The following is an 11177-nucleotide window of genomic DNA, read 5'->3' as shown; positions in this document are numbered from 1 at the left end:
GTACATTATAGTTCCTTGTATGCAGCCTCACTCATTACTATAGTGAGTGATATGAGATATATTTTAGTATAGCCCCGTGCGTGATAAGCTTAACACAAATTTTTTTATAAGGTTATCAAACATCTTAACTACAGTAAATTCAATAATTTAGCTTATTCCTGGTATATACTTAGCAATTCATTTTCAAAGTTGTCTTCATTTTGATCTCTCTCTATGTTATAAATATATTGCTTCAGTGTAAGATATGACAATTGAATCAATTTAATTGTTTTGTTTTCTGCCATATACAAAAAGGGATGTATTTGTGGACTCATTAAAAATGGCTTCAGTGGACAATCGGAATCTCCAAGTAACAACCCATTGCTATGATCTGAATTTAAACAGCAATAATACAGAATTATTTATATTTGGCACAAAAAATATTAGTAAGAAGGTACCAGGTACCTATTTAAAACATATCCAGGGAGTATTATTACTATGTTTTGGATACTTACATAACTATGCAGCTTTTTTTTCAAGGTAAGTATCTACTGTTTTGGAGAACCATGTGCATACTTAATTCTAGTTACTATATCAATACCTTTCATTTTGGAATCGTAAAATATTTGGCAATTCAAAGAAATCATTATTTTAAAAATGAGAAAACTAAACAATTTTTTAACAAAACTAGAGGTAAAACTTTTACCAATTTCATGTTTCACAGATTATTCTGGTGGGTAACTTTAAGATAGATACTTATGCAAGATGGGATAAAAAACTATTCTATTTTTATTTTTTACAACTTGTTTTTCTTTGTAAATGAATATATGTAGTTGGATAGGTATACAATAATACATACATATTATAATTTTCTCAAATTATAACCCATCTTTAATAATTTAATATCTAATAACTCTGCTCAAAAAATTACAGTAGGTATGTATAAAAACAAAATAACATAAAATTTGTGATTGAGAATTTTTAGAAAGAACTAAATTTTACTTTTGCAATAAATTCAATCAGACGTACAAGATTTTAGGTTATATTTTTAGTTTCACGGTAACCAGAAACCATGAAATATACAAAAAGCAAAGTTTATCTTCCAGATAACTTCTTATTGGGTACTTTATTCGGCAGTTAAATATTTAATATTTAACGTCAATTTATCTGCCGGATAACTTTATTCCAGAGTGAAAAGACGCTACTTTTTTTATCTGTCAGATAAACTTCCCGTTAACTATTTATTCGGAGGTGAAAAGACCGGGACTTAAATTTATAGGTAAGAAAATTTTGTTGTTAATTATTTCATTATACAATTTATCTGTGGTTGCACTATTTAATGAACACCCAAGTATAATGTGAGTTAAGTCTCCCAGTTCACCACATAAACATGAAGAATCATCCATTAAACCAATTTTACATTTATAGGTTGGTGACATTGTATGATTTGTTCTTATTCGATTAATGGTAATAATAAAGTTCTTGTTGTTTTGGTTGTGCAACAATCTTAGCCCGATCTGGACTTGACATGATTTATAATTTAGTCCTGTTTGTTTGCTGTTATACAATTCTTGCCATTTAGTTTTGAGTTGAATTTTAAGTATGGAATTCAAATCTGTATAAGGAATACGCTGATTAATACAATCTCTGTCTAAGTATGACGCGGACTTTGCAAACTTATCGGCAATTTCGTTTCCTTGAATACCCGAATGTCCTTTTATCCAAACTACTATATATTGGTTGGATTTTTGATGTGTAAAGTGACAACCTTTATTGAGAAAGAGTGGTATAACATTCACAAATTAGTGGAGTTTTCTTTTTGAAGATATTCTTCTTTAGCGGCGAATCGATTGAGGGTAAAATTTGATTGATCCGCTCGCATGCGCACACAGACAGTATGGTATTAGTTGTTATACCGGCTCTGATTGGGTGTTGAAATTTTGAAATGATCTGTCAATAATTGTTCAATATGGAGGTTATCGGTAAACAAAAATATTGTATAATATTAGTTTTTATTGATGTGTGGACAGAAATAAAATCAAATTTATAATTATAGTGACTTTTTAAATAGTTTTGAAAAGCCGCAGGTACGTAATTCTAAATGTTTCAGTTGGAAATACCTAATAGTTTCAATACCTATCTATTTGGAAAATGTAAACAAAATAATGTAGTTACCTATTAGTAGGCAATGCTTTAATTTACATAATCTGATTACGAACAAACTTTCTACAAATCTTCATCTCATATATCGTTTTCTTACTCTATATTTTGTTGTATTTTATTTCGACAAAAATCAAACTAATAATTTTATTAAATTCATATAAATTTATGGTGTAAACGTTTAGTTTGTGTATATTCCCACATGACGTATACGAGAGTTTGGTGCAGTTTGAAATGGCGTCAACTTTCGTACGGCGCGGTAGACGTGAAGTGGGTTCAAGCCCCAAGCAAGTTATTATTTTTTTATTTTTTTTTATAGATTTTATGATTGTAACTATATTATTATATAATTTTTGAAGATATTCTTCTTTTTTGAAAGTGGTAGATAAGAAAGTTAGTTTGATTTTTAAATAAAATAAGTACAAATAACCTTTTAAGTATATTTACTTCGTTTGAATTACCTATTATATAATAGAAGAATATCTTCTTACGTGCGTACAAAGTACACACACATTCTTTTTTAGCCAATACGACTGTACTTGTTACTGATTAGTTGCCTTCTCAGTTGTAATGGTGGTTCTACGTCTTCTGCTTCCATAATATTTATTGGAGTTGACTTGAGATATCCAAGACATATTCTCAAGCTTTTGTTTTTTTAGTTTTCTATTTTATCTACATGCGTTTGTGCCGCTGATCCATACAAATGACTACCATAATCCAGGATTGATCTTATCATGTCTGTACTGTTATATAAATAAAGTCTTATATAAATACTACGGGTGAGCTGTTGAAAAATCTTCCCCGAAGAGCTATCGTAAAATTAACAAACCTCTTTAACGGTGCATTCAGATTAAAATATGTACCAATGATATGGAAGATGGCGGAAGTCATTATGATTCCTAAACCAGGAAAACCAGCACATGAGGTTTCGTCATACAGACCGATATCTCTGCTTCCTGTAATATCGAAACTGTTTGAGAAACTGCTCCTCAAGAGAATAAAACCAATTATTGAAGCAAGGAATTTGATACCGACACATCAATTGGGATTTAAAAATAAGCATTCAACAATTGACCAGGTGCACAGAATCACAAATATCGAAAGATCCCTAGAAGAAAAGAAAGTCTGTTCAACTGTATTCCTTGATGCTGCACAGGCTTTTGATAAAGTCTGGCATGAAGGTTTAACATACAAACTAAAATGTTTTTTACCTATACAGTACTCAAAACTTTTACAATCATACATAAAAGAACGAAATTTTAGAATTAAGCAAGAAGACTGTTTTTTAGACTTAAAAGAAATTAGAGCAGGTGTTCCACAAGGCAGTGTGTTGGGTCCGGTCCTATACCTACTATACACGTGTGATATACCTGTACTGGAAGACAACACAGTTGCCACCTTTGCTGATGATACAGCTATTCAAGCAGTAGGGACGACAAGTGAAGAGGCGACCAACAAGGTCCAAATAGCAGTTAACCAAATCCATAAATGGGCACAAAAATGGAGAATCAGGCTAAATGAAGCTAAATCTATCCATGTTAATTTCACCAACAAAAAAATACAATATATACCAGTTATAATCAACAATATCCAAGTACCATATGCAGATACTGCTAAGTATTTGGGTATAACATTAGATGCAAAACTACGCTGGAAGGTGCACGTTAAGAAAAAAAGGGAAAAACTAAATATAAGATATAAAAAAATGTATTGGCTAATCGGAAGAAACTCCACATTGTCGATGCATAATAAGTTACTAATTTACAAACAAATATTGAGACTTGTATGGACTTATGGATGCCCACTATGGGGTGTACTAGACCAAGTAATATAACAGTAATACAAAGATTCCAGAACAAAATACTAAGAAATATTGTAGATGATCCTTGGTATGTTACAAACAGTGATCTCCATAAGGACCTAGGAATAGAAACTGTGGATATAATCATATGGCAGGAAGTCACGAGCAACGACTTCATATGCACGAGAATATTGAGGCAATCCAGCTCCTCGATACCACTGGGCAAGTTAGAAGACTGAAGAGGACAAAGCCTTATGAACTAGTTTAGGTGATAGTGAAAAGCAGAGCATAGTGCTTGTGCGCGTTAGTGTGTATGCGAGAATAGTGCACTATCTTGTTAGGTTAGATAAGAGACGCTATGGGGTAAGCTCTCAATTTTAAGGAACAGTAATAATTTAGGTTAGATTAAAATTGCTCATTGGTCAAGTATGACCAGATTGTAATTGTAATAATCATCATCGTAGTGATGGTTATGAAAAAAAAAATAAATACGAGCCTTTTGTTTTATTGTTACATTATTAAATTTATAGTAGTTCTACTAGATAATATTATTTTTTATTAAAATGTGGCCCATTATGAGCATCAGGTGTCTCGGAAACCATCGCCTATATGGTATTAGGTTTGTTCTAGCATATAGTTTTGTATGGTTTGACACCAGATATTGTACTGCTTGACTGCGCATGTTAAATCCACAAACTGACGCTAGACGCTTAGAAGTTCGTACTAATATACAGATTCTCAGTGACACTAAGGATTACTTTTAATCATGTACAATAGTTTCGGTTCGATCATATTTCTCTTAATCTAAGTGCCCAGTCCGTTGAAACCGTTCTAGTAAATTTTGAAGTTTCTCTTCTTGGATGTAATCTATCAGGGAATTGCTGATGATAAATTCTTATTGCGCTCATAGCACATTTTTGTTATTAGATTTCCTTATTAGAAAAATTCATATTAGTATCCAATGGTAACAAAGCAACTGGAACTATAAAAATAGTATAATGTCAAATGTTTAAGCAAATTTAGTGTCAAAGTCATAGCCAACTAGGTAGGATATTACATGTTTTTATAATATTTTACACACCAATAATCTTAACAACGCAGATATTTTGGTATCTCATCTAATATTTATAAATTTAGTAATGGTAATTAAGCAACTTGAACTATAAAGATTGTGCAATGTTTAAGCAAAGCAAATGTATAAGCATATTTATTATCAAAGGCATAGCCAATAAGATAGAATATTGTATGTACTAATATTGCACGCACCAACAGTCTTAACTACGTAGGTATTTTGTTATTTCAACCTCATCTAATATTAATAAATTTAGCAATGGTAACAAAGCAACTTGAACTATAAAGATTGTGCAATGTTTAAGCAAAGCAAATATATAAGCATATTTATTATCAAAGGCATAGCCAATAAGATAGAATATTGTATGTATGACTAATAGTGCACGCACCAACAGTCTTAACTACGTAGGTATTTTGTTATTTCAACCAATATTAATCAGTCACTTCATTACTAATAAACAGTGGTGTCATGGTGCGGGTACGCCGTTCCGGCACTGGTTAAGAAAAGAAAAAAAATAAATAGAGAATTTAGGTTTTGTAAAGAAAAATTAGCAGTGCGTTCCGGCACTGCTAATTTTGCCATGACACCACTGCTAATAAATCAATATAATCATTCAAAAATAAAATTTTACGTAATTTTTGTTGCCTTATTGCTTAAAGAATTACGAATAGAATAACTCAAAAATTAAAGCAGTTAGGTATAGAAAATGTTTAAGAAATAAAAAAGTACCATAAAATATCAATTCATTACAATACTAAAATACAGGGTGTTCCATTTAAGAAAACTCAGAAAATACTGATTCCGATTTTCGACCAACCCTGTATACTAAAATTAAACATTTCGCTATATTAATAATTTTTGATCATAGTAGACTATATTAGAAATCACTTAAACGTAAATGTAGTTTTTGACAACAAAAAATTGATTTTCGCTTAAAACTCAATGTTCAAGGTGCCACCCACATGCCTCTTGGCAGTTTGAACATCTATTAAGCGAAAAGCAAAGTTTATTTGTCAAATACACATTTAATTCTGTTTTTTGACAGCAGTAAAATGTATTTTGACTTAAATTAATTACGCACATTTTTCTTTTTGTGTCAATTAATTTATTTAAAAATTTTTTTTGGAAACCCTGTATAAATAATTATGTTAATATTTATATTACTCAATACAGAATTAAATTACTTTTCAAATGAGCTAGCACACGACCACTATTCTCATTTAAAAAAATCATTGATTACGTCATCACGTCTAGACGGATGACGTCACTAGTATGATATATATGCCAAAAAATCATAAATTAAAATCAAAATTCGACCTGTATCGGGAATTTCTAGTAATGTTTTTATTTAGCTAATAATGAATGTATGCGTTACTTTATGGACGCACTGCAAGGTACGGGCTGTGGTAGTACCTATTAATACTTCTAAATTAAATATTTATTCATATAATATAATTTTTACAAGAAAAGTGACATTTTAAAAATCTAAGGTTCACTTTAGATTTTAGTGATCCCAGGGGATCAGTCTTCAAAGCCACCAGATTACTTCACTTATACAGGGCGTTTCATTAATAATTGTAAATATTTTAACTGTAGATTCTTGGGCTCAAAATATTAAGATTTAATCCAAATCACTTAAATAAAATGTGGCTCCTTAGTGAGTTACAGTGTTTTATTAAAAAATTTAATAATTATTTGTACTCAATACTCTAAAACCAATTGACATATACTTGTCATATTTGACAGCAAGTGTAGGTACTGTACACCCTACTAAATTATGTTAAACAAATGTTTCTGTCTATTACCAGAGGCGTACGAAAAGGGAAGTCATTTGATGACCCTTCCCAAATTCTACGCCACTGGCGGAATTGCTATTTTAGTGTAATTTTTCGATTCGCCAATACTTTGAATGTATAATATAGTCTTCATTCGTAACGATAAAGTCATTAGTTTTCGAGACATCTGAAGTTAAAAATGAAACGGCACAGTTATTTTGATTAATGTATTATACCCCTTCGTTTTTAACTTCAAATATCTCTAAAACTAATGATTTTATCGTCACGAATGAAGAGTATATTATTTACATAGGAAGTACTGGAGAATCTAAAAATGATGTTAAAATAGCAGTTCCGTCAGTGGCGTAGAATTTGGGAAGGGTCAACCATTCACTATCCCGTGTCGTATGCCTCTGGTAGTGGCCAGTAACGATTTTATTTAACAATTTAGTAGGGCGTACAGTACCTACATTTTCTGTCAAATCTGATAAAGATATGTCTAATAGTTTTAAAATACTGGGTACAAATAATAGTTCTAAAAGTTTCAAATAAAGAATAAATTATTGAAAAAATGATACTTTAAAATTATTTGACATATCCGTATTATACTTGACAGAAAGTGTAGATACTGTACACTGTACACGCTACTAAATTATGTTAAATAATTGTTTCTGGTTACTACCAGAGGGTACGGCAGGAAAAAGTGAATGGTTGACCCTTCAAAAATTCTGCGCTACTGATAGAATTGCTATTTTAGCATAATTTTTAGATTCTCCAATACTTTCCATGTAAATAATACACTCTACAACTTTTCATTCGTAACTATAAAATCATTAGTTTTAGATATATATTTGAAGTTTTAAACGAAGGGGCATAATACATTACCTAATCATAATAACTGTGCCGTTTCATTTTTAACTTCGAATATCTCGAAAACTAATGACTTTATCCTTACGAATGAAGAGTATATTATTTACATAGCAAGTATTGGATTTTTCCAAAATTTGCACTAAAATAGTTCCGGCAGTGGCGTAGGAGTGTCAAACATTCACTTTCCCCCGTTGTACGCCTCTGGTAGTAGCCAGAAGCGTTTGTTTAACATAATTTAGTAGGGTGTATAGTACCTACACTTACTGCCAAGTATGACAAGGATATGTCAAATCGTTTTAAAGTGCTGGGTACAAATAGTTTTTAAATTTTTAAATTAAACACCCTGTAACTTACTAAGTAGCCGCATTTTATTTAAGTGATTAAAATATTTCCAATTATTAATGAAACACCCTGTGTATGACTTTTACACCAATCTTTGGATTCACTAATCAGTCCGACTTTAAAGTTCTAATAAAGAGTAGATAGCGCAGGGTAGGGAATGATTTTTATTATTAGTTTTAAAATCATAAAAAATAACCATGAATAACATTTACAAAATTTTAAGCTCCTTTAAAAGACATTTGTGCTGAAAAGAAAATTCAAGATCCAGTGTTTAAGGAACTATCAGATGTTGGTCCGCCACACTGTAGAGAATTCACTTATGAATGTGGCATAGGTTCTGTCAAAACTGTTGCGACTAGCACAACAAAAAAGATGGCGAAACAATTAGCAGCAAGAGAAATGCTGGAAAAGTAAGTTTATATAAATATTTACAAGGATCTGTGTAAATTTTTTTAAAACGTTTTTATATACATACTTCACTTGTTCTTTGTCTGTCTCTTTGTCACTGTGTCCGGGAAATGTTGCAATCGATTTTAAATATACTTTTCGACTAGTTAGACGTCTGAAATTTTCAGAATAGCTCAGAACTCGATGATAATGCAATATTCAACAGCTTTTACATGGATGCATTGAGATTTATTTTGAATTTTAAGCCATTTTAAATGCAGTTAATGCAATGACATTTAGATCCCGTTGTAGTACGTTAGTCAATAGCGGATATAGCTCAGTGGTAGAGCATTCGACTGCAGATCGAGAGGTCTTCGGTTCAAACCCTGATGTCAATATATTTTTAATTTTTTAGTTTTCTTTAATTATACCTATAGCATATTAATAGTTCACATTTTATTAAGTTAATATAATATTAGCTATATTAAGCTATATCACAATTATTCTTTCGACACACGTTTCATTAATTTTTTAACATTTTAAACATTTTCTTGATTTATGTGAGTTTAAAATCGATTACAAAATTCTTTCATGACAGGAAATGAAACAACAAAATAGTTTATAATTTTATATTATGTCATAGAAATAATAAAAACGTGGTATTATAAAAAGTTGTTCAACAATCACCGACACAACTAACAGCCCACCTTGTATTTCTTTTAATTTGCAGAAATTGTCAATATTGGACCACATTTTATGAAAGATACGGTGAAAACTACCTTTGAGGAAAAGATAAAATTATTCCAAAAAGGTCGTTTATCAAGGGATGCTTAGCAAAAATCCAATGTTTAAAAATCTACGAAGAAAATTCATACAAACATAGTTTTGGAAATCATAGGGCCGGTATTTCCAACCTCACTTAAGCCAAAGCTTACTTTAAGCCTTTGCTTAAGCTTAGATGCCTGTATTTCCACTTCAATTTGAGGCTAAGCCTAGGCTTAAACCAAATAATTTTAAGCTAGCGCGGGAGTTGGTTTAAGCCTTTGCTTAAAATTTGTTTTCTGTTTTTTGAGGTTATTTCTATAGATTATCAATTATAGAGTTATTTTGAAAACCAACTTTTGAGTAATAACGTTATTATTAGATTATTAAATAATAATCTAATAATCTATTAATTTATTAATCGTAATAACGATTAATAGAATTCTTACTGTACTTTTGGAAGGTGTAGGTACATGAAAATTATTTATTTCTACAATGCTTGGTAGGTATATTATTTATTTTACAAAAATAAACTTACATTCCAATTTGACATTTAGGAATATATGCAATAAACAAAACTACAAAGACGGATTTATTGATTATGCAAAATAACAATAAAAATATAACCAGAGAAAATATAGACAATAAACTAACAATACATGTACCATGCACACAAAATTAAGTGAAGTAAATGGGTGCATTCAGCAGACACAATCGCTAACTAATCGATTAGTGATTTTCTGCTGAATGCCACATAAATTGTGACATTTAACATGTAAATCACAAATCGATTACTAATCGATTAGTTAGCGATTGAGTCTGCTGAATGCACCCATTGACATTGATACAGGTGACAAAATAAAATTAAATGTCAACAGTAGTGGTTTTTACCTCAGAACAGTTAGTTCTGGCATTTTGACGTATTCAGAGGTACCAAACCAATTAAGTTTACAGTTAAGCATCAGTTTAGTTAAGGAAATGATGAAAATACGGCACCCAGCTTAAGCTTCTCCTTAACTTTTTACACAGGCTTAGCTAAGCAAAAGCTTAAGTAGCTATTGAAATAGCGGCCCATAGTCTAATTAAATAAATATTAGTATTAATAATGGGTGTTGCCGCCTCTGGCCGTCAGGACTTCTTGGAACTGTTTCGGCAATCCATTCATGATATCCTGGATATGGATATCCAATTGGGAGATATTGTGCCACTCCCCTACCGCAGCCGTCTTGAGGTCTCCGAAGAATGTAGGGGTTGAACTACGGTACGGGATGATATTAGACGATTTCTAGTCCAGGGCACATCTGTTTTGAGGTGGACGTTGAGAGGTGACTCATATTTTTTTGCAGAAATTGCTTGCAATTAATTCATATAATAATAATTGAGTTATCCTCCCACTGCAAAAGGTCCGGAACATTGTTTAAATAATCAAAATGTCAAAAAATGAAGGAAAAATTCCATTTTTTTCTTCGTTTTTTGATTATAACTTTAAAAGTATTCATTTCCGAGAAAAGTTGCATTGATATAAAAGTTGCGCAGTTAAATTTTCCACAGTATAGGATTGGTTAAAAATTTTAAAAATTGTCACCCTTGTTGCAAAATAGCAATAATTGCGAAGAAAACCATAAAAAAACAAGTATTCGCATTTTACGTATTTCAACCATGTATGCTACCCTCAGGACCTTCATATTTCATCCAGAACAACTTTATGATACAGTAAAAAAATACTGTAAATTTCGTTAAGATCGGTTTAACAGATTTTGCAATCCAGCTTTCGCAAAAAATGCATTTTTTCAAAATGTTGCAGGACTTAAAATGAAGCAGACAGCAAGTTGAAATTTTTTTTATTGTACCTTTCATTTGCAATTTGCAAAACTAATAGCTATTTGTATAACAAGGGAGGAAAGTGCTACTTTTCCTCCCGAGAATGAGTAATCATTCAAGGGAGGAAAAGGCACTTTACTCCCATGTTATACATATGGTTTTTCCACCTTCCTCAAATAACAAGTAATTTTTTCATTTTTACTTAATT

General features: G+C 31.1%; 1 protein-coding gene across 3 annotated transcripts in view; it reads left to right on the top strand.

Annotated features, from left to right (window-relative positions):
- LOC126893240 (RISC-loading complex subunit tarbp2-like) overlaps positions 1–11177 on the top strand; it is an 85800-nt gene that overhangs the window by 20532 nt on the left and 54091 nt on the right. For all 3 annotated transcript variants that reach the window (XM_050663226.1, XM_050663227.1, XM_050663229.1), the window contains exon 3: positions 8223–8409. In XM_050663226.1, the coding sequence (XP_050519183.1) occupies positions 8223–8409 (187 nt within the window). The remainder of the gene's footprint in view (positions 1–8222; positions 8410–11177) is intronic.

Source organism: Diabrotica virgifera, chromosome 10 (assembly GCF_917563875.1).
Source record: "Diabrotica virgifera virgifera chromosome 10, PGI_DIABVI_V3a".
Lineage (NCBI taxonomy): Eukaryota > Metazoa > Arthropoda > Insecta > Coleoptera > Chrysomelidae > Diabrotica > Diabrotica virgifera.
This window is presented reverse-complemented; position numbering and strand designations above follow the sequence as displayed.